This window comes from Macaca fascicularis, chromosome 4 (genome assembly GCF_037993035.2).
Source record: "Macaca fascicularis isolate 582-1 chromosome 4, T2T-MFA8v1.1".
Taxonomy (NCBI): Eukaryota; Metazoa; Chordata; class Mammalia; order Primates; family Cercopithecidae; genus Macaca; species Macaca fascicularis.
The window spans coordinates 5,545,989-5,571,422 of record NC_088378.1 but is presented as its reverse complement, the minus strand read 5'-3'; the positions used below and the strand labels follow the sequence as shown (position 1 = coordinate 5,571,422).

General features: G+C 38.2%; 1 protein-coding gene across 10 annotated transcripts in view; it reads right to left on the bottom strand.

Moving 5' to 3' along the window:
* PDE10A (phosphodiesterase 10A) overlaps positions 1-25,434 on the bottom strand; it is a 676,118-nt gene that overhangs the window by 235,070 nt on the left and 415,614 nt on the right. For 2 of the 10 annotated variants that reach the window (XM_074036771.1, XM_045390393.3), the window contains one exon: positions 13,420-13,547. The exons of the other annotated variants lie outside the window; for them this stretch is intronic. In XM_074036771.1, coding sequence (XP_073892872.1) covers positions 13,420-13,456 — 37 coding nt within the window. In that variant the 5' untranslated portion in view covers positions 13,457-13,547. The remainder of the gene's footprint in view (positions 1-13,419; positions 13,548-25,434) is intronic. 10 annotated transcript variants of the gene reach the window in all.

Genomic DNA, 25,434 nt, shown 5'->3' with positions numbered 1-25,434 from the left:
CTTTAAATATTCAATAAAATCTCTATCAACACACCAACTAAACAAATTTAAAATAACAGAGAGTTCTGATACCACACAGAACAAAGAATGCAATTAAGTAGTTTAAAAAAGACACCAAAAATAGATTACTCACTAAACAATTAAACAACTACAACCCACAGTAAGAAACAAAAATAATAAAGAGAAAGAAAATTTGTTTTACAGAGCTATAATATTCAAAATGTCAAGTTTGCAACAAAAATCTATGAAGCATGCAAAGAAGATGGTATAGGCAATTCACCCACACACATAAAATGAACAGAAAGTGTCCTGGAAGAAGCACATTTGGAACATACTAAATACTTCAATCAGTTGTCTTAAGTATACTCACAGAGTTAAAGGAAATCATGGACAAGGAATTAAAGGAAACCAAAAGATTATTGTCTCAAAATTTGGGAATATCAATAAAGACACAGAAATCATAAAAGTAATCAAACAGAAATTCTGGTGCTGAACAGAACAATAATTTATCTAAAAACCTCACTAGACAGTTTCAGCAGCAGATACGCGCAGGCAGAAGACTCACTTCAGCATTTCTTACAAGACAGGTCTACTGGTGACATATCCTTCACCTTTGATCTTGAAGGTAAGTACACTGAAACTATCCAGATGGATAAGCAGAAAGTAAATACTGTGAATCTATACAGATGGACAAGCAGAAGGAAAAAAGAACGAAGAAAAATTAACAAGGCCTAAGAGAATCATTGCATATAACTCAACTATATGTTTCTATAGAAGATCCAATTTAGATACTAAGACAAAAACAGGTAATAGGTTGAAATTGAGAGGATGAAAAAAGGTATCTCAGACATATCATAACCAAAAAAGTGGTACATGTCTTAACTAGTGCAAAAGAACTGTGGGATACCATCGAGCCTACCAAATATGTATAGCAGGAGTTTCTAGAAGGAGAAGAAAAAGAGAAAGGGGTAGAGAGATTATTTGAAAAAACAATAGTCAAAGAGTGCTAACTTTGATAAAGGACATTAATCTAAACATCCTAGAAGCTTCATGAGCTCCAAGGAGGATAAATGCAAAGAGATCACCAACAAAACATGTTATAATCAAACTGCTGAAATACAAAGACAAAAACAGAACCTTGCAGGCAGCAAGAGAGAAGCAACTCACCACATAAAAGGGTGCCTCAATGAAATTATTATTAACAGCTGATTTCTCAGGAGAAATTATGCAGGCCAAAGGCAATAGAATGACATTTTTAAAGCATTCAAAGCAAACATAAATGCCAACCAAGAATTCTATATACAACAAAACTACCCTTTAAAATATAGGTAGAAATTAAGAAATTTACAGATAAACAAACAGTGAGGGAGTTTGTCACCAACTGACCTGTCCTACAAGAAATGCTAAAGTGAGTTCCTCATGTAGAAAAGAAAGGACCACAGTAAGTCAAGGCAATATTAAGAAATAAAGAACACTGATTAAAAAACAACTACATGGGCAAATACAAATGCCAGTATTACTGTATTTTGTTTGTAACTCCTCTTTTTATCCTTATGTGATCTACAAACCAAATGCTTACAACAAAAATTAAGCGTCTCTGTTACTGAGCACAGATGTAAAAATATAATTTATAGCCACAAAATAAAAGAGAAGGAACAAAGTTGTATAGAACAGAGTTTCTGTATACAGATGTTCCTCCACTTATAACGGGGTTACATGTCAATAAACACATTTTAAGTTGAAAATATCATAAATTGGAAGTATGTTTTCAATTTTAAAAATGTTCAATTTACAATGTGTTTATCCAAACATAGGCCCATCTTAAGTCAAGAAGCATTCTGAATGTGTATCACTTTTGCACTGCTATAAAAGAATAAACATAATCAGTAAAACCACTGTGACTCAGGGACTATTTGTACTATTAATGCTAAGTCGATATTAATTCAAAATAATTTGTTGTAAGTTTAATGGGTCAATTGTAAACTCCAGAATACTCATTTTATAAAAACCTAAAAGGAAATGAGAAACTAACAAAAACAATATGCTCAAAACAAAACAAAACAAAAACCACATACACACACACACACAAAGGCATACAGAGGAAATGGAGAACAAAAAAACATAAACATATAAAACAAAACAAAATGGCAGGGGTAACTCCATACTTACTGATTATTTCAAATGTAAATAGATTAAAATCTCCAATTAAAAAACAAAAAATTGGCAGAATGGGTTTTTAAAAAATAACTCAACTATATGTTGTCTATAAAAGATCCAATTTAGATACAAAGACAAAAATAGGTAATAGGCTGAAAGTGGAAGGATGGGAAAAGATATTCCATTCATAAAGTAGTCAAAAGAGAGCTACAAGTCTTAGCTAATGCAATAAGACAAGAATAGAAAACTAAAGGTTTACGGTTAGGGAAGGAATAAAACTGTTCGCAGATTACATGATTGTCTATATGGAAAATTTTTTTAAAAAATCAACAAAAGCTTCTTGGAACTAATATGTGATTATACAAGATTTTTAGCATATGAGGTTAAATCACAAAAATCAGCATCTTTCCAATATTCCAGGAATGAACAAGTAGATTTTGAAATTAAAAGCAGAGTATCACTTGCACTAGCACACAGAAAATGAAATACTTGCATATAAATCTAACAAAATAAATACAAACTCTATAGGAGAAAAACTACAAAACTCTGATGAAAAAAACTCAAACAACTAAATAAGTGGATACATACTCCATGTTCATGGATAGGACGACTCAATACTGTCAAGATGTCAGTTCTTCCCAACTTGATCTATACACTCAGTGCAATCAAAATAGAAACGCCAGGAAGTTATTTTGCGGTTACTGGAAAACTGATTAAAGTTTATATTGAGAGACAAAAGTCTCACAATAGCAAACACAATATTGTAAGAGAATAATGAAGTTGGAGGACTGATAATACCTGACTTCAAGACATACAATAAAGCTACAATAATCAAAACCATGTGGTTATTAGGGAAATAATGGATACATGGATCAATGGAATGAAACAGCCTATAAACAGACCTAAATAAATACATGAAACTGATCTTTGACAAAGGAGCAAATGCAATACAGTAGAGAAACGATAATCTTTTCAACAAATAGTACAGGAACAGCTGGACAGCCACATGACAAAAAATGAATACAGACAAACACCTTAAACCAGTCACAGAAATTAAATCAAAATGGATCATAGACTTAAATGTAAAACACAAATTGATAAAACCCCTAGAAAATAACATAGGAGAAAATGGGATGACCTTGGGCATGTCATTTACTTTTTAGAAGCAACACAAAGACACGATCCATGAAAGAGAGAATTGATAAGTTGTACTTCAGTAAAATTAAGATCTTCTGCTCTGCAAAAGAAACTGTCAAGAGAATACAAAGACAAGCCACAGATTTGGAGAAAATAGGTGCAAAACACATATCAGATAAAGACTTACCCAGAATAGACAAAGAACTCTAAAGCTCATTAATAAGAAAACAAACAACCTGATTATTAAAAGAAGTCCAAAACATTAACAGATATGTCATCCAAAAAGATATACAGATGAGCAAATGAAAAGATGCTCTACATTATATGTCATGAGGGAAATGCAAATTCAAACAACGAGATACCATTACATACCTATTTAAATGGCCAAAATCCAGAACACTGACAACACCAAATGCCAGCAAGAATGTGGAACAACAGGATCTCATTCACTGTTGGTGTGAATGTGAAATGGTACTCTGGAAGATAGTTTGGCAGCTCTGGCAAAGGTCACAGTGTGGGTCAGTGTCTGGAAATGAATGCCAGAAAACATAGGACAGGAAATCTCCAAAATCTCCAAAGCCAGGACAAATCACAAAGTGCCTGATAAGTCATCAGTTGCTGTGTTCTAAAGGCAACCAACAGCTGCTAAAGGGCTTTGTTAGGCATCTCAGTGACATGATCATAATCATATTTTTAAAAAGCAAACTCAACTCTGGTAAGTAAAATATGAAAAAATGAGCAAGTCCAAATCCCTATCCTTACTGTCATACACTATTGGTAAGAGTCTATATTGATACAATCACATTGAAAAATTATTTGGCAGATCTACTGAAAAATCTGAACACATGCATATTCTATGACCCAGAAATTACACGCTTAAAACTGCATACTTACGTCCATCAAAAGCCATATATATTATTACAATATTCAAGGAAGCACTATTTATGATAGCCAAAACATGGAAACTACCAAATATCCATCAACATTAGAACAGATAAATCACTTGGTATATTCACACAATGGAGTATCATACAATAATGAGAATAAACTATTCAGAACTGCATGGAATAATATCAGTGAAGTACACAAACATAATGTTGAACAAAAACCAGACATAAAAGATAAATACTGCATGATTCTATTTATTTAAAGTTGGAAAAATGTCACTATCTGTAAGAAGTCAGAAAAGTGTTACCTTAAGGGGTTAGAAACTGGAAGGGCACACAAGAGGGGCTTTCACTATTATCTCTATTTTTTCAGTCAAGGAAGCCAAAATTACTTACAACTAGTAAGTTGTGGAAATGGCATTCAAATCTATGCCTGATTTTTAGAAATACATAGCCATGGGCTGAAAATGACCTAGAAAAACTGTCAAAGTGTTCTTCAACCAATGTTTATTGTCCTATGCCTTTATGCACACTTACTCCACTGCTAATAGTGCCTTTTCTTCGCTGATAACTTCCCTGTAAACACCTGCTTATTATTTCTACTATGAAACCCATTCCCAATCTCTCCTCATATACTTAACAGACTCAGTAATCAGGTGTTTTGTCTCTCTCAATACTTTTTAAAATATATATATATATATATTTATATATATATATATATAATTTATAGAGTGCTTATTAAAATCAGGCATTTTATTGGTCTTTTCCCAATAAGGATAAAGGGGTTCCAAGATATAAATAATCCAAGGTCACATGTCTAAAAAGCATTAAAACTAGAATCAAAATCAAAACATTCTGAATGCAAATCCAAAGCTCCTTCTATTATGTTTCCATCTTTCAGCTTATCTTATTGCTGATAATCTATTTATCTGCTTTAACCTCAAAATTCTTATTTCTTTGGAAGTTAAGAGTCTCTACTTACCTTTATAACATCTGCCCTAAGCCAAGTGCCCAGCACACAATAGGTACTCAACAGGCATTTTTTAAAAAGAACTAAGTATAGTAGCCCCCACTCATTATCCACGGTTTCACTTTCTTCAGTTTCAGTTAATCACACAGTCAACCACAGTCCAAAATATTAAATGGAAAATTCCAGAAGTAAACAACTCATAATTTTAAATTGTGCACTGCTCTGAGTAGCATGATAAAAATCTCACATGGTACAGCTCAATCCCAACCAGGACATGAATTATCCCTTTGTCCAGCTTCTCCATGCTATAGACACTCCCCATCCCTCAGTCACTTTGTAGCCATCTTGCTTATCAGATCAACTGTCATGGTATCCCAGTGTCTGTGTTCAAGTCACCCTTATTTTACTTAATAATAACCCCAAAGTGCAAGAGTAGTGATGTCGGCAATTCAGATACATCACAGAGAAGCCATAAAGTAGTTCCTTTAAGTTAAAGGGTGGAAGTTCTTCATTTAATAACAAAATCCAAAGGTATGCTGAGCTTGCTGAGATCTGCAGTAAGAATAAATCTATCCAAGAAATTGTGAAGAAGCAAAGAGAAATTTATGCTAATTTTGCTGTTGAAAATGTTATTGGTGAGAAAATGAAAAAGAAACTATTCTGGAAAGTCACAAAGTTTATACAGCTATGCTTGTTCAACAGAATAGCCATTACTGACAAGTAGCTATTGGAGACTTAAAAAGTTGCTACTCCAAAGTGAGATGTGCTGTGAGTGTAAAATACATACTGGATTTCATAGACAACAGTACAAATGTAAGACTGTAAAATATTTCATTAAATAATTATTTAATAAATCAGAAGCTAAAATTCTAATATTCTGGAATAAATTAAGTCCATTTTATTATTAAGTTAATTTCACTTACTTTTTAAAGTGGCTATCAGAATATTTTAACTTACATCTGTCATCTTTATTTCACGTTACATTTCTCTTGAACAGCATTGTTGTAGGGGCCTTTTTTTCTCCTTACTAAAGGACATAATCTAAAATGTCCCTAATTGAGACTATTAAAATGCACAGTGTGAATAGCCCATGTAATTGCCATCATTTGTCCTGGGTTCCACATCAAGAAATGAATTTATTATTCTTTCTTCTTTTGCACGAGTGTTGTAAGACTGTGTCAATGTTCAAAGAACGTATTCCAACCTTTCCAATGTGCTTAACAATTAACCTTGATATCACCATTGTTTAAGTGACTGCTGTGGGTCTGAATGTTTCTGTCTTCCCGAAATTCTTATGTTCAAATTTGTAGTATAATATAATTATTTCTGTTTACCTTCACAGCCTGTGACAGTCTTCCCTCCGTTCAAACTGCTTGTTTCATGTCTCTTTATAGGAAATGTTCCTCTTGTCTTGTTAAACTCATACCCTCTTCTTAAATCTCCTCCCAAAATTTGTTTTTTCAAGCAAGGAAGAATGCTTCACAGGAAACGTTACTCCCTACTCTCATTCCGGTTTACTGTTCCCTGTGTGTAGGCACTATCAATAAATGTTGAAGGAAACTCAGGACTGCATCAAGCTGCCTAAACCCACATATGTTCTTTGCTGTTAAGAGAAAAAGAAAAAAAATTGGAAGTGCCAAAAGTGTTTGTTTTCTGGAGAGGAAAAAATTAAGCAGGAAAAACTTTAGAATGTAAGCTACACAAAAATTTTTTACCCGTTCTAACCAATGGAGAGCCAAGAAAAGTTGGGACAGAAACCACAATGTACATTCTTCTCTGGTATGGACTAAATTGTGTTCCTCCAAAATTCATGTGTTGAAGTCCTAACCCCCAGTACCTCAGAATGTGACTCTGTGTGGAGAAGGGATCTTAAAGGAGATGATGAAGTAAAATGAGGTCCACAGGGTGAATCCTTAATCCAATATGACTACTATCCTAAAGGCAGTCCTAGCAAAACTCATGCTCTCCTTTCTGAAAAAAATGTAGACTTAAAATTGTTTAAAAGGCAGAATGAATCTTTTAATAATTGGACAAATATTGTGTCAAAAATAATAAGCATACAAAAACAAAAACCATCAATCCGATCTGATATCTAAAACAAGCAACTGTAGCACTACCGTGTTCCTAATGCTTACATTTAGCTCAAGCCACTAGGAGAAACAATCATAACAAATGGACAGTCCTTGAGTAAGAATTAATACTGGACCAACAGTGATATCTTCTCATATACTTTCAAAACATACACAATTGAATTTTATAATTCACATGATTTTGCTTTGTTAATATCAAGAAAACAGCATATTTTTTATAAGCTATATGGTATTTTCAAAATCAAAACCAATCTTCTCAAACACTACTTAATTTTAAAAGAGGAAATAACTCGATTTTCTTTAATGATAAGCTGGCATCTCAACAAAAAAGGGTCTGCCAGAAAATCAGTGCTATATAAGACATACATCAATTTCTTAAGCATTGATATGAAGTCTTTCTCTGGTCTTTGAAGTAGAAACTACGTCTTATTCATCTTATCCTGAGTGCTAGTAATTACAGTCTATTATTATTAGCAGCATTATGTTCTATAAAGCCCACACAAACACTGAATCAGCAAATACTTGACCAAATCTTGCTCCTAGTGGAAATACAAGGTTAGGTTCCTACAAGCCTTTAGTGACATTTTCATCAACCAATCAGTACATAACCTTACTCTGCACACGCACATGTCCACAAATGACAGTGAAAGCACTGTGAGGATTGGGGTTACAAATCAATTTTAGTGAGTAAGCAAATGAGCAAATACAAAATTCAAAAATAATGAGAATCAACTATACTTTCACACACTAAGCATTCAATATATGTTTCAGAATCAAAGGAACAGACAGATAAAACTATTATCTTACTGAGGTGCTTTCATTACTTCTAGTAATTTCATTATTTTGATCACATCTAAGACACTTATATGACACCGAATCTTTCAGCTGTTTGCGAGCAGAACAGCAACCTGAGTCAGTGGGAACCACATCTGTCCTCTGCCTTGCTTACCTTACAAAACAATTGATTTCATTATTTATTTTACTAGATCTTTGCTGATAAATATGAAAATACTGGAGAAGCACACACCATGCAATTCTCTTGGGAAACCTAGGAATTCAAGTCCCACCAATAGACTAGAACAAGAAATTACACATCACTTAGGCATCATCAATGAGATACTCTAAACATTCCTATGCTTGAGAGTCAGTATCACTGCTATGGATAATGTTATCTTAGTGAGACAGGCCAGAGTTCCTAAGACAGTTCTCTTCACATTTTGTTCTCGGAGAGATAGTTCTCTAATTTGTGACCTTAGCCATTTTAACACATTGTGACACTCTTTGGAAGCATTACACTTCACCTCTTAGGCAAACTGATTTGGCTTTTAAAAAGAAATCCCCATTCATAAGTGTTTAGTACCAGTTGACCTGCTTGTATTTATTTTCTGATAATCCACAGTCATGCTACACTGTTTGAAGCTGTGCTGCAAATACTTCAAAAGTTTCTATTCACTTGTTCACACTATAGCTGTTCCACTTCAGATCATTCGTTACACAGCCCCCAACTTGCTATGCTGCTGTCAAACATCTTGTTCCTCCACTTCAACAGCTGCTAATTCTTTCTTAACATTTAGGAGCCAAATTGTCCCTAGTGACTAAGAAATACTATGAGTAGAAACACAGGCATCTAAGCTGTGCACCCTACTAACATGAACTTACTGCACAGAGCAGTGAAGCACGGAAGAATTGTGTCCGCTTATCTTTACATCAGAGAAAGATTTAAACATGGCACTTCCGCTTTCTTGAACGTTTCATGTATGTATGTCACCTATTACCTGTAAAACTCTAATTTCCTTCCCTAATACTTAATCTTTTCATGAAAGCAAGTTTAGTGCTTGAAGAAAAGTGGCATTATTATTCTGGTCTCTATGGCAGCATTTAATTGAAAACAGAAAATTCTAATTATCAACGATGACTACCAAGGTACTCTTAGTTCTACCATTTACAGAATTTTTGAAATAAGTCACTTAACAAATGAGGAAATATGCCTCAATTTCCTCATTTGGAAAATGGAGATAATAATATCTACACCTCATACATGAAAATTGCTTTAAAAAATTCAGAAAATGGCAGCTCTTATTACCACCTAAGTATAAAAAAATTAGTTTATACCTAGTCAACAAAACATTCATCAAAAGATCCAATATGACGTTGTTATAAAGCAGTTTCTGTAAAATACCTTAATTCAAAAATGTCATTTTAACAATTCAGTGGCATTTCTAAATTACTAAAATACTTTCTTTTGCTTCCTTGGTAACAAAAATGTAAACATTAAATAGTCACTCGGCTGGGTGCCGTGGCTCACTCCTGTAACTCCAGCACTTCGGGAAGCCAAGGCTGGAGGCTTGTTTGAGCCTTAGGAGTTTGAGACCAGCCTGAGCAACAAGGTGAAATGCTGGAGGCTGAGGTGGGAGGATCATCTGAGCTCAGGGAGGTTGAGGCTGCAGTGAGCCATGATCGTGCCACTGCACTCCAGCCTGGGCAACAGAATGAGACCCTATCTCAAACAAACAAACAAACAAACAAACAAAAAAGCAGTAATCCTTAGCTTTACTTCCAGTATGTCTCACTGTTCTGTAGAGTGCTAATTGTAATCCACAATTCTCACTGCCAACTTTGTTCAAGTAGCGTTCATGTTAAAATTTCAAGTTTAAATGACAATGCAAAACTGGCTATATTTCACTAATCTGAGCTAATCTCATAATTAATTACGAAAAGTTTTATATATAATACGCTAGGCTATTTAGATTTTCAGGTCTTTCATCCTGATATAGGCACTTTGGTCTACCCTTTTCCACAAGGCAGCCATAAAATTACAGGTTTGTAATTATCTTCATTCTTTAGGACTTCATAAGGAGCCCATAAAACAATTAAATGACATTTTATGGAATAACGTACTGTGCAGACTTTTCACTATGATGACAATTTGGCCGTAGAGCATGTTCATGATGTCTGGATTTTTTTTTTTTTTAATCAGTAGAGAGAATGTGTTTGGCATATGCATTAGTAGACTACTACTAGTCTTGAACAGTTCCATCTCATGAATCTAACATTTTTCATATTTCAGTATAAATGCAAATAAGTAATTGAGATAAACAGCTTGTCAGGCATTAAGTGTTACTGAAATGACCCTCGTCTACATTTAGCTTTCCCCCTCCTCATAGATTTATTAAGACAGGGTTCATTGTCCAAATACTGGTGACAGAGTTTAAAAGCTTATATATGAGATATATTGAACTCTGCCTTTCATCAAATTTGCCACACTTACTTTCTCACCAAAAAATGCAAAAATTCAAAGTCTTAGAAGTGGCAACGAACTGATCATGAAATGTTATGTATAAATGAATTAAACGTATTTTTGCTAGCAAACATTATTCCTGCCAAACAACTCAGAAATAATACCAAGCCATTTAAACAGACAGGAATCTGGCCTACAGTCAAGAAAAGCAATTAAAAAAAAATATCTCAATAGCTGCTTTTTCAAACAAAGAGTCTTTTCCCCTGCTCTGGCACAAAATTCGGGAAAAGAGCCAAGGTGCTACTTCTCGGCCCTTTGACATCAGGGGAAGACTGTGTGCGTCAGCGGGCCCAGTAGGGACCCCTGGCTTATGACAATGTGCCATGTGCTTCTTATCTTATCAGCTTATAGTGCCTGGCACTTCAGCCATTACTGTGTGAACCCTGGAGGAAGGAAGGTGTTTGTAATTGTGAGAGTGTAGATTAAAGTTAGGAGCTAAGCAGGTTTTAGCAACTTATTAACAAAACAAACCGTCCAACATGTGGCATTAATAATAATAGAAGCCTCTGCCTTCAAATTCAAACTTAAGAGAAAGTGAGTTTTTTTAAAGGGGTGTTCTAGCTGCATATGGGAACCACTTCCCCTCCTACTTATGCAAATAAATGTCAAAGCTGTAGTTTCAGAACACTGACTCCATTACCTTATTAAAAAAAGAAAAAAAGCAATTTGTTAGAAAATGTATGTGTGCCTTTTATATTAGTTCTACTAAAAACGGTGCTGGGGCAGTGAAATCCCGTCTCTACTAAAAATACAAAAATTAGCTGGGCGTGGTGACGGGCACCTGTAGTCCCAGCTACTTGGGAGGCTGAGGCAGGAGAATGGCATGAACTCAGGAGATGGATCCTGCAGCGAGCTGAGATCGCACTACTGCACTCTAGCCTGGGTGACAGAGCGAGACTCTGTCTCAAAAAAAAAAAAAAAGGGGGGGGGTGCTTGGGGATTGGGAATAGGTTAACTGCTTTCAAATGCTGGCCAATATTTGCAGCTCTAAACACAAGGCAGGGGAGAGAGTTCCAGCCACTCAGGCAAGTGGAGCTCAGTCACACCAGTGAATTCAGGATTGAGGGATCCAAAGAGAATCTGCTAAAGACACAAACTGTCTCATAAAAACTATTTCACCTCAAAATTAATCTTCAAAAAACCTATCCTTGACTTAAAAATCATTTTAAAACACCTTAAAAATACTCAGAGAAATGTCACACTTGCTATTTGAAAACTAATCTGGTCAACGTAATCAACACATTGTAAATGACAAAAGTAAGAGTTTTACTTACTAGTCTCAGCTCAGACTGTACATTAAAAAGCTCTTTATTAAAAGTGAGAATGCATTTATACCATAATTTACAAGTATCTCAAACTAATACACCTCATAAACTGTCATCCTGGTTATACAGCTAATAAAACAATAGATTTCCGATATTACATTATAACTGTTTATTATTCCCTCAAGCTTACCTGTTAAAACAGGGTATGATTCATTTGCTCCCTCCTCTATGTGGGTTAGAGGTCATGCCGTTATAAACCACGAATAAGTAGAAAAATTATCTACTCCCTCCTGTGACAAAATTCCCCTCTCTGATGACACCATCCTATCCTTACACCTCATTCTTCCTTTCACTACTTTTGAGTCAGGTATTTGCCCTCAACTGTACACTGTGGTCCCTGTTCATCTAGTTTCTCTCCCATTTGAATTAACTTTGCCTCGCTATTGAGTTTAAAAACCGTTGCCAATTACTGCAATAACACCTCAGCAAGCACCACAGAATTCTTTGCTTAGTCCCACCCCACACTAGGGAAACCTAATCATTCGAGTTTTGTGACCTGTATTTCTAACTGGTTAGAGAAAAATGCAGTCGTGTCAATTCTTTTCCGTCTCTTAGATGGATCCCTATATTGATCCCACAGCAGCCGGCCCACGACTGTTCCATTACTCCTAAGCATCTGGACATGGCATGATCACCCTGACACATGACCTAGCCTTTTGTTACTCAGAGGATCCTTTATTTTTCCTCTGCAATGTTTCTCTGAACCTCTACCCACTTTCTAGCTTCTCTCCTAACTCAGCTGGCTCTCTTTTTTGGTTCTTGATTCGTTATTTTAATTGCTCACTTAGTTATTTCCCCTTTATGTCTCATGTCTTCAAACTCTCCTTGCCCCTTTTAATGTAAAGATTTCTAAGACACTCATACTTCCACCAATCCTGAAACATGATTCACAACAACAAAATGTCCTTCACACCTGGTAAACCCACCACACCTTCTATTTTTCTTTCACCATCAAAGTCAAAAGAGTAGTCCAGTGCTTATTTTAATGTCCGTAATTCTAATTCATGCATTAATCATCACCCAATGATTTCATTCCCCATAACTGCATGAAAATCATTTTTTGGTTAAACCAGCTTTCCAAATTGCTAAATATCATTATCGCAGTCTTCATCTCCCTTGGTCTCAGTAGGATCAGATATTGTTAACTAATCCCTTAGTTTCTTGGAAATTTCTCCACATAACATAGTAAAGCAGGTCATTTAGCCAATAATCAATTTGACTAAAGCAAATATGTAACCACCCTATGAAAAATAAAGGGAAAAATCACCCAACTAGAACATCACAGAAATCCTCAAAAGCCATTAAAACTAACCCATCCAGAATGAAACACTGTAAACTTTTTTGGTGCAATGAAACCCTGTCAATGATATTGTAGGGGTCTTGAGTGAACGTTGGCACCAACAAGACTCAAGGTGTGAACCAAACAAAGTTTTCATCAATTGATAATTTTAATGAATTGGCAGATCAAAACAGAGCTACCGAGTACTAGTTTGCTTCCTGTCTATCTGAATGTCCCTTCTAAATTTCTTTTGCTGGCTTAGTGTCCTCTACTCACCTGTTAAATGTTGGGATTTCCTCTCTTCTATCCTCATTCTACATTCTTTTCCTTCAAAGTCTTCTCTACCCCCATCTCTTCAACTGTAACATCTCTGTGGATGACTTCTATATCTATACCATTAGCTTCTAAACAAAAACAAAACAAAAAAATCAAATAACTAACAGATAATTCTCAGCATGGCTACACCTTAACCTACTAGAATCTTCTCCCTCTTCTCCTCCTTCTCCTCCCTCTTTCATATCCCATCTCTTTAAATGAAATCATCCTCTTAATCACCTAAACTAAATATCCCAGTCATCCTCCAATCCGCCCTCTTCTTCAATCCCTAAATGCAAATCACTGATTTCTGTCGATCGTACCTTCAGTGTTTCTGCCTCCTTTAAACCGTCTTCACTCCCACTGCTATTGTCTTTGTTCAGACAGTTAGCCATTATTTTTCCCTCTCAGGGAAGGTCACCATCTCCAGTTCAGAATAAATCCTGATTTGCTAAATCAGTCATGGTAATACTCTCCTTCTCTGAAAGTTGTTAGTTTAGCTCCACACAGAAAAGTCCACTCTTCTTCCAATGTGCATACCAGGCCTACAGCCAAAGAGCTGATCTTGCCACCATCAAAACAAAGTCCATTAGCAAAGTGGGAAGGGTAAAGAAGCAGATCCACGGGTGTGAGTAACTAAATCCATCAATCCTGGAGTTGCCCTTCCTCAAAGGCTCATGTTTTGTGATGCAAATTTTCCCTATTGTGTAAGTAATCTGAAGTAGGGTTTCTGTTACTCGCAGCCAAAAGGTGCTCTAACTGAGCAGACCCATGCCAGTGCACAGCCTTCTCCCTCAACTTGCCTTTCTGGTTTCAGGGCTCCTGATCAATCTTCCTTCACACTACTCTACTCTCAGAAGTACTCTCCTGGGGGACGTGGAGTGATCCCTGGGCCCAAAAGTCTGTGACCAGCCCATGCCCAACTGGCATTCCAAGACCTTCCAGGGCAGCACTCAACACTCCATACTCAAGAAATTCTGAGAAGTCTTCTAGGGCTTCAGCACAGCAGGAAGCTGGGACCACTCAGCTGCTGAATGGGCTGTAAAGGCCCCACGCCCCCAAGGGCACAGGCGACCCCCATCTCTGGGTGCCAAGCCAAGGAGCTGCCAATGGGCTTTACACCCACGGTTCTGGAGTCCACCTGAGGCACTCGTCCACCCCAGGTCCCCTCACTCTTGGAGCTCCCCACACGTGGGCTCCCTGCTATGAGTCCCGGCCTCCCTGCCGCCATCCACTTCAAGACTGGATTAGAGCAGCCCTCATGCAATCAGCAGCCACAGCCAAGGTGGCACGTGACAGGTGGGCACAGGCACTTCTGATGACATCATGCCCACCCCAGAAACTCCGCCCACCTGCTTCCGGCCTGGGCTTCCTCGGACGGGCGGGAAACTTCCTACGGCTGGGGAGGGCCCAAGACCGGAGTCCAGCAGCTAGAGGACGCAATAGAAAATACACAAAACCAGAGAAACCCGGGAAACTCTCTAAACATGGACCCTGCCGTTCCTTGCGCGGGGTCACCTCTGTGGCATCTCCACGGGTCTCTCCTCTCCCTGGCTAGAGACAGGAACCAGGAGCGCCCGATGGATAAGCCATGACCTTCAGTTCAGTACAAGCAGGAAGTTCCCTCTTTATTCAATCCGGACCGACTTCCGGTAAATACGTATATCCCAATTGTGGGCTGAATCGCCCAGATGCTCAGGGCTGCCAACCTCAGTCTAAGGGAAGCCCAGCATCTCTTTTAGTTCAACAGACAGCAGCTTTTCTTCTTCTCTGGATGGCTGCACTGTCAAGAGCTTTTGTTTGATTTTTTCTTTCCCCCCAATGACAAATTAAGTCAAGATTCTGTAAGGGTAAACTTACTCCTCCCCACAGTCCCTACCCTCCCTGAAAGAATCCAGAAGTATTGTTGACTGTTATAGATTACCTTTTGTAAATGCTACAACGTAATGAAACAACATGATAGGTGCAAAGTCCACTTTAACCAAAAGAACGACACTCTGTTTCAGATTTTCATTTTAAAAAATCTGATCAGTTCCTCACTGTTCCAGAACAAAGAAGAAAAACAGAGTATGGAAGCATCTCCACCATCTGGCCCCAAACAACCTTCAGCTCCAGCTATTCTCCCCATTCCTATGGTCCTCAAGATTTCCATAAAACCCACACCTACACCTCGACTCTTTCCTACTAAATGCATTTGCCCTTGTTGGCCGCCAAACTCTTTTTCTGTTTTTTTCTTACATGGTATAATATAAAGTCAGTCTCTCCAATTTATTTCTACCCATTTCTGCCTTACTGTCCCAACTGCCCAAAAGTTAATCATGCATGTATTGGGCCTTTGCTAAATAATGATAAAATAAAACTACTGCTTGCTTCCCTTAAGGGAAGATAGACCACAAACAGCTACAAATCAGTGGGATAAAAAGTGCAATCACTGTACCTGAGGTCTATAGGAAAAGGAAGAAAAGCAACAGACTAGGTGAGATACTAAGGTCAGAGAAGCTTCTCACAGACAAATGGACACCCAAATTTAGCCTTGTAATCCACTAACAGACAAGATGGAAAGGGCATCCCAGACAGGAGGAACAGCACATACCCTCCCAAGAAGGCACGAAGGATCAACCTTTTCAGAAATTCAAAAATTACATATGATAAAAGGCATGTGGAAGAGGTGGAGGATAGGTGCTCAGAGTAAGCAAAGGCAGTTTAAGGATACGTATGCCATGCTAAGGACTTCAGAATTTTATTTGTAGGTGGATGGAAATACGCAGGATTTCACCTTGAGAATGATATAAGCAGATGTGGATTTTAGAATGCTCTTTACTCCCATCGAAAGGATTGATTGAAGCCAGGAATGCCCATTAGTCAGCCACTGCAGCAGTGCAGTTGAGAAACAGTAGTAGAATAAAACTGATAATTAAATGGCAGGCTGACAAGACTAGATGACCAGTTACATGCACAAGATTAGGGAGAATGACAGGGAAGATTCAAGCCCTCCCTGACTCTTTGCCGTCTCTCATACCTCATATCCATACCATTAAGCAGTCCTGTTGTTGCAAACTTCTACATTCATCCAAAACCTAATCATGTTTCACCTTCCCCACAGTCAACACCATCAATTCAAGCCACTATCATCCTTCATCGGGCTACTGCAATAGCTTTCTAACTGGTTAACCTGCATACATCTATAGTCTGGTCTCAATCTAGTACCCAGTGGAAACATTAGCTAGATCATGTTGCTGCTCTGCTAAAAACCCTCCAACTTCCCCTGATCTCACACAGCAAAGGCCAGTCCTTACATGGCCTGTTCCTCATGACATCTCTCACCTTGAACAAACTAGGCATACATCCACATCCTGGCCTTTTCCCTGGCTTGTCCCTCTGCCTGGAATACTGTTCTTTCCTCAGGTGTCTACATCACACCCCTGCAAGCAATTGTTCAAAATGTCACTGTCTCAAATGAGAGCTACAGGGTATTTAATACTGTTGTCTCCCAGCCCCCACTGCCCCAACTCCTGACCCTCCTCACTCTGTTCTACATCATTTTTCCTGTGGCACTCTAAGTTTTCGAATATCCTACATAATTTACTTTTATTTGTTGTCCATTTCTTTTACTAGAAAACATGAATTCACAAGGACAGGGCTCTTCTGTTTTGTTCATTGATGTATCACAAGCACTTAGAACAGCGCCTGGTCAACAGTAGGAGCTCAATGCATATTTAAATTAATGAATGTTTGAATAAATGAACCCAATACTTGGAGTCAGGAGAGAATCATGGGGAGGAACGGGTCAGGTATGTCTTCTGGAAATGACACCTGAGCTGAGCCTTCATGAGAAGAAATTAAGCAAGCAAGTAAATGGTCTGGAATTTCCAGAGATGACAGCATGAGAAGGTAGAGATGCAAGAAGGGCACGGGACTACAAACAGTTTGATGTTGCCAGAGCTTAAATAAGAGGCAAAGAGGTAGAAATAAGGCTGGTTCTTGTCAATTAGTGGAAGGTCCTGATTATATTCCAGCTCAAGTAAGTTTACTGTGAGTTTCTGAAACATCCATCAGACTTTAGTGACAACAATTAGTTTCAAGGAAAAAGTAATGTGCACATATAGGGTAGTGGTGATGTAGCCAAGAGATATTTTTAAAATATAACCAGCAGGATTTATTGAATGGACTGAATGTGGAGAGAGTGGTGAATGAGAATAAAGATAAGTACCAGCTTTCAAACTCACGTATATATGGTGCAATGAGAAAGAAGATGGTAAGTGTCCTACCCAATGAGAAAGAAGATGTTAAGTTCAGTTTTTGACTTGTTAAATTTTAGCCCATTAAGTTAGAAAAAATGGTGATAGAAATAAACATTAATTTCCTTTTTAGATCCATTATGGTGACATGATGGAGAAAATATGAGGTAAGAAAATCTGTCAAGTTTCCATTCTAACCTTACCACTCATAAAAAATATTCAGGTGTTAACTTAAATCTTTCCTTTCCAAAAGAATACTTTAGGCCATTTAATACTAATTAGAACCTCACCATGCTCTGACAGAAGAACAGTGCTACGGACAAAATGTTTCCCCCCAAAATTCGTATGTTGAAGCCTTGATCCCCAGTGCAGTGGTATCTGGAGGTGGGGTCCTTGGGAGGTAATTAGGTCATGAGGGGTAGAGCCCTCACTGACAGGATTAGTGCCCTCATAAGAGCTGAGAGATTAGTGCCCTAATAAGAAATGAGAAAGAGAGGATTTGTCTCTCAAAACATTTCTCTTGCAAGAAGGCAGCCATCTGCCAACCAGAGAGAGGGCCCTGCCCAGGAACTGCATCAGCCAGCACCATGGTCTCTGACTTCCCAGCCCCCAGAACTGTGAGAAATAAATGTTTAAAAGTCACCCAGTCTGTGGTACTTGTTGGAGCAGCTCGAATTTACTGAGACAGGTAAGCATAAGCATTTTGTTTAAAAGTTTGATAAACAGAAAAAAACAATTTCTCATTATGTGTTTCTGAGGTTTTTACAATTTGAGAATTTTGATCATTCTGGTGGACAAAAGTGCTAAATCCTCCTCGGACCGGGGATTAATATATTCTCTTTGGCACAATGGATTTAAGTAGCCCTCAACTGATCTCATATTTAAAGCAGAGACTATGAATCAGTCAGTTGTTGTGAGAGGAACATCTGGACTAGACATCTAACAACAAGGATCCTAGTTTTGATTATTTCATTTACTTGCCACCAAATGTGGTTTTAGTGATTTTTCTTATCTCTTTATCTGACTGTATGCTTATTTGTATATTCAGTAACTATTTTTGAGCACTAACAACATGCTAGATACTAGAAATCTAAGGATGACAAAAGCATGGTCCCTGTCTTTTACTTAAGCTGGTAGACAACATAGAACAGATGAAGATAAATAACATTAGTGATGCCTGACCCACCTATTTCCCAGGGCTTTTATGAAGCTTCAACAAACTGAATTCTTTTCAAAAATATACAGCTCTCCACAGAAGTAAAGTGCTAATATTTGAAGGCAGATATTCACCACAACAGCACATTTCTCTATGTAGGCTGTTTCGAGTAGTCACTATGGAGCTTAATGAGGTAAGTGGAAATACAGGGCCCAAAAAATCAAAAGTCACAACCAATGGAAAAATAAAAACTGTATCGTGAGAGCTTCTTAAGTATGCCGAAGCATATTTTAAAAATCATTACAAGCATATGACTTCTATATCAATCTAACAACAGGATTATATTTCAAATTAAGTACATTTTTCTAAGGTACAGTTGTTCACATCAAATGATCTAATTGTCAAGTCTAAATAAAATAAATTTACCTATGTTTAAATGCACAATGAAAACAACCAGTGAAATTTAAGTGGAAGACTGCTAAGAAAAAATGTATATATATATAAAAATTTCACTCAACTCAAAGGAAAAAATGTAACTATATACCAAAAGAAACACCATGGATTCAAGGGTCATGAGAACAAACAAAAAAACAACAGTTTTACTCTGGGTATTTTATTAGCTTGTCTTGTTTTTTAATCAAGACAAGTATAGATGACCCTCTATTTATGAATTTTTATCCCTCGAAGTTCTTTATTTAGTGGTCCTTTTCAAATTGTTACACATTCAAAAATTAAAACAATATAAAAAATATATATTAAGAAGTCTCATTCCCACCAGATTTCTCCCCCAAGAAAACACACAAGTATGTTTTCCTGTGTGTCCTACCAGTATTTCTTCATGTGGCAAATAACTCAAAATTTTTATAAATACAAACAAAACATATCCATATGTGTCAACCACCAAGTCCCGGCCTCCACAGCTGCTTGATTGATGCAAAGCTTTTCTTAGCCAGTTGCTTGTGATAGCATTAGTCTGAATTTGTTGAATACCTACTATGTGTGGGGCAGTATACTAATCATTTTCCATTTACTAAATCCATCTTCAAAATAATCCAGATAAATTATTCTTACTATCCTCATTTTACAGAAGAGGAAAGAGGATTAAGAAGTTAGGTCACTTGCCAAAGTTAACATAGCAAACGTGTACCTGAGCTATGTTTCAAAACAAATCAGTGTGCCTACAGATCCTCTTTACCGTATATTCTCTACTACCTCTTCAGTCTTACTGCCTCGCCAAAGTTTGCAAGTAAAACAGTCAGATACTCTAGGAGGCCAAAAATCACTTCCCAAAAAGATACCCACGTCAAATCCCTGGAACCCATAGAATATTTATTTGCCTTATGGCAAAAGATGAGATGATAGTGAAAGATCCTGGGAGGAGGAGTTTACCCTGTATTATCCAAGTGGGCCCTAAATGATACCACTTCAAGGTATTCCACACGGCATCCCTTCTAATCAAGGAATTTACCTCATAGCAAATGAGGTATGACCATGGACCCATCATCATGGAATTCACTGTTCAAACCATGTCCCCATATCCTGAAGTAGCTGGTTTGACAGAAAAGAAAAATGGCATTTGAAGTCTCAGCAGCAGGTAGCTTTAGGTGAGATATCTTGCAGGGCTGGGGCAATGTTCTGTGGGAGACTGTATATGTACTAAACTGGCGTCTAATGTATGATACCGTTTCTCCCATAGCCGGGATTCATGGGTCCAGGAATCAAGGGTGGGGAGGAATAGGAATGGCACCCCCTAATATTACTCCTGGTGATTTACTACTAAAATGTTCACTTCCTGTTCCCACAACCTTATGCTCTGCTGGTCCTTCAAAGGAAGGAATGTTTCTATCAGAAGACACAATGGCTCCAATGAACTGGAAGTTGAGACTGCCACCCAGCCACTTTGGGCTCCTCAGGCCTCTGAATCAATAGGCAAAGTACTGGCTGGGGTGATTGATCCTGATTGCCAAGAGGAAATGGAGCTGCTACTATCGGGTAATCTGGCTCCAGGCCCAAATCCTCTGTGTGATCTTTCAGGTCCAACATAGGCAGTTACAGAGTTGTGCCTGGCAGCCCTCATGGAGAAAAACTGACGCCACCATACAACATGGTTGGTGCACAGTCAGTGCACTGCAGTTTTCTGGAAGGAGTTGCAGTTGAGGACTCAGGCTTCCCTGACCCCTGGGCCAGCCATGCTTGTTCACATATCTTCCTTCCTTGTCTAGGCACCTCCATTCAGCCGCCTTTTTACTGGGGGCCTGGAAGACGTGCTTTTCTCCCCTTTGTTTCGGTACTTTCCCATACCTAGCCCTTCTCCCAGCCAACAGGCCCATAAAGAGGCAGGAGCCTTTTGTTTGAGACTTCCCAGCAGTGAAATGCACCCCTCATCTGAGCTGATCCATCTGACTCTCACCCAGTGCCATTCTGCAGATTGACAGCCAGCACCTCTGGGGAGCCAGCACCGTTTTGTGTCTCTTGTTTACACTGTCCCAGCAAGTGAACAAAGGCTTAGTTATTCCTTCTGGTTCGGCCCCTTGTCCTAATGAACCACCTAGACACCTGGTTGCTTTTCGGCTACAGAAAGGAGGTTAGGAAGAACATGACTGGAATGTAGAATGCCCCTTAGGGCATCTGCCACCATGCCCTGTGACTGAAGTCAATGGAAAACCAACAACCCCTTTCAGGCAGGACTGTTAATGACCCAGGCCCCTCAGGAATGAGGGTCTGGGTCACCCTACAGGCAAAGAACCCTGAACAACAGGCTGTGGTCCTCCCAGAGGGCAAAGGGAATATAGAATGAGTAATGGAAGAAAGTAGCTATAAACACTATCTAGGACCAGGCAGTCAGTTTCAGAAATAAGGGCTGCAATGTTTATGAGTATTTCTTATTTTGTTATGAGTATGTGGGTATATAAATAATTAAGCAATTATCTCTGCATTCTTCCTGCTCTTATCCCTTATCATCTAACATAAGATGCATGAATAACAGTGAACTTTACATCACAGTATTTAAGTTCTAGGATGTTAAGGAAAACAATGAACACCAACCAGGAACTTTTGCATACCCTTCTGGGGAAAGGGTTAACACATTTTTGGTTGTAAGTAAGAGAGCTGCATCATGTCCTGTGGAAGTATGACTTTGTGGGTGTCTTTATTTGGAGATTAGTCATAGTTTAAAGAGAAGCATATGAGTGCCAAGTTTACAAGGGGTGATGGTCAGTTTTATGTGGGAACTTGACTAGTCTAATATTCCCAGTTACTCATTCAAATACTAATCAAGGTGTTGCTGTGAAGGTATTTTGTAGGTATGATTAGCAATCACAGTCCATTGACTTTAAGGAGATTATCCTTGATAATCTGAGGGGGACCTACATGCAATCAAATGTATCCTTAAAAGAGGGAGGCAGAGCAAGTTTTGAGAGAGAAGTGCACAGAGAAGGGGATGTGAAAATAGAGGCAGAGAATAGAATGATGCTGCCACAAGACAAGGAATGCCTGGAGTCCCCAGAAGCTGGAATAGGCAGGAAAGCACTCTCCCTTCGAGCCTCTGGAGGGTGTGCAGCCCTGCCAATATCCTGATTCCAGACTTCTCTTCTCCAGAATGAGAGAATGTATTTCCGTTGTGTTAAGCCACAAAGTTTGTGGCATTTGTTAGAGCAGCCACAGGAAACTAATATAGGTACTTAACAATAAAACACAGTAAGAAAAGAAACTTTATCTGAGGAATGCGAGCCGGCTATAAATTATCAGACCCACAGAGGCAGGAGGGTGAGGCAGGAGTTGCATCCCACTTCCCCTCCTTGAGCTAAGTAATCAGCTCTTGAAGCTGCTTGCTATGTGTGCTCTGACCAGCTGCCGCCAGAAGCAGCTGTCAACTAACCAAGCAAGGCCACTCACTGGACACCATACCGCATACCCCACACTTCACCAATGTATAGTCAATCACTAGTCAATCTTATTTGTCTAACCAACGAGAATTCCTGACAAACAGCTGTATCAGCCCCACTCCCTGTCCCCCTTTCTACTTTGGAAAACCTGCTTCTAACAAAGGCCAAACAGAGCTCATATCCAAGGTGACCTGGGTCTGAGTCTTCCAGGCGGCTGTCCTCTCACCTTGGCTCAAGTAAATTTTTTAAAATTATATTTTGTGTCTCAACTTCCTCCTTCAGGTCAACACTATAATGAGAATCAGATAATATTGTAGAGAAAGAATGAGCTAGTACATGCTTCCATTAAGCTACTGCACAAGTAAAACAAGTTTTTAAAATTGAATTCTTACTGAGACACCAATAGTTAAGATGTCCTCCCTCCCATTATGCTACAAAATATGAAACCTGTGACTCTTCAATATTTCCTTTCCCATTTTGCCATTTCCTCAGAGATCTGACCGGGTGGGGCAAATACTCATGTCCCAGAAGAGACCTGATACTATATATTAAAAGGCCTAAAAAAAGGCAAGCAAACCTCTAATTAAAAATGTTAATAACCATCCACAAGGGTCAAATGATAGTTTAAACCCCTGAAGCTATACAGAAATAATATTCTAAATCATACTACCATATTGTAATTTACTAAGAAAACCACAAGTAAAGTCTAGAAGCCACCAAAATCCATGATTCTTAATACTTTTAAGTGACGTTTCATAAGAATGTTAGTTGGCTTCAGAGGTTGAAATACCAACTTGCTTCCTTGATTTGAAATTTGATGGGAAGCCAACATCTAGAACTCGGTAATGTTACCTACAGCAGGCTTTCTTATATAGCTCTTTTATATTTGCCTTGAAAAAAAATGCTGAACTAATGACAAAAGACAATCTTGGGGGACTTTGTCTTAAAATCTGAGGGTGGAGAATCAGCATGCAAGCAAAACTTCAGGTGGCAGCACCTTTGGAATCGGCACCTCGCCAACTGTGGGGCATCCACTCAAGCTCTGGGGGATGGAATTCCCATACAACCTCGCCAGCCATCTCCAGCGGGTGACCAACTCTAAAGGATGAGAGCAGGGGAAGTGGAAAAGCAGAGAGTAGAACGGCGTGTGGAATGTGAGTTTCTGGAGGGCAGAGATTTTGTCCTGTTTGTTCTCATCATATCACCTGCATGTGGAACAAAGAAGACAGTAAATATCCGTGGAACAGGTCAATGCATAGAAGATTCGGGTGGAGGAATCAAAGAAAGAAGTAAACACGGGAGGAACATAAATTTTCTGAAAGTATATATGGGGAGAAGGCAATTAGAATGATACAAGGAGAAAGTTACATACCAAAACCCAGCTCTCAAATTGAAATTTAATACCTGTCTCATGCACAGCAGCAGTTTACGGAAAACAAAATGAGTAATTTCCTTAGGTTCTTGGGTACTAGATGGGGGTAAGTTATTTTTTGCTGTAAAATTTTAGCATGTATTCCCCGAACAGACAAAGGAATTTCTCATTTAATTCATTGTTTCATCTTATTAACACTAGCAGTACTGACAGAAAATTTAATCATTGCATGTTTCATTAAGTTAAAGCAGAAGAAACCTGGCAATTAGCAAATTCCAGACCCACCCAATATTTGGGGGATTTCTCTAAATGTCAGATATGAATTTTTTTTTCCTATTTACCTGATTGACAGGATAGCAGAAATAAGGTATAAGGACATTGGGAAATTACTGTTAGAAAAAAAAGAATGCAACACATAATTTTCATATGTCTTCCAGGAAAGAACAACCATTATTTTTGGCCTTTTAAAATTCAAGCTGCAAACCACAGAGGTTAGATGAGGTTGAACACCTCATAAAGGTCCCTGCACACAGAAACATTCAGCAAACATTGCTGACAGATGACTGTCATTGGTATGGAGGGCTCAGAGATCTAGCAACCAAAACCAAGATTCATTACAATGCTTGCTTTAAATTTTGTTTTTGTTACCACTCCAGTAAAACTAGATGACTCTCTTCTATTTTAACTAGTATTAGTCTTTATATTTTCCCTATCATCAATAAGAAATGTATCTTCTGTTCTTAAGGTAATTTATAATGCTGGTAAATACTGCTCTAAAAAAAATTGATATGTATAACTATATGTCTATACCTTTCAAACTAAGTTATTCTTAAAATTGACACTAGGTGAAAATACTTTCCTTCCCCATCTTAATATTAGAAAAAAATTATCTTGGGGGTGGTAGCAAACTGTTGGAGAGTGAGGGAAATAAAGTAAGAATTTTTTTTTTTTTTTTTTGAGATGGAATTTTGCTCTTTTTGCCCAGGCTGGAGTGCAATGGCGTGATCTTGGCTCACTGCAACCTCCGCCTCCTGGGTTCAAACGATTCTCCTGCCTCAGCCTCCCGAGTAGCTGGGATTACAGTAATGCGCCACTATGCCCGGCTAATTTTTGTATTTTTAGTGGAGATGGGGTTTCACCATGTTGGTCAGGCTGGTCTCGAACTCCCAACCTCAGGTGATCCGCCTGCCTTGGCCTCCCAAAGTGCTGGGATTATAGGCATGAGCCACCGCTCCTAAAGTGAGCTTTATGATTTTACTTTGTCCCCTGCTATCAAGTCAGTACTTTCAGATATATTCTATAAAAAGGGGGAAAACCTATATTCAT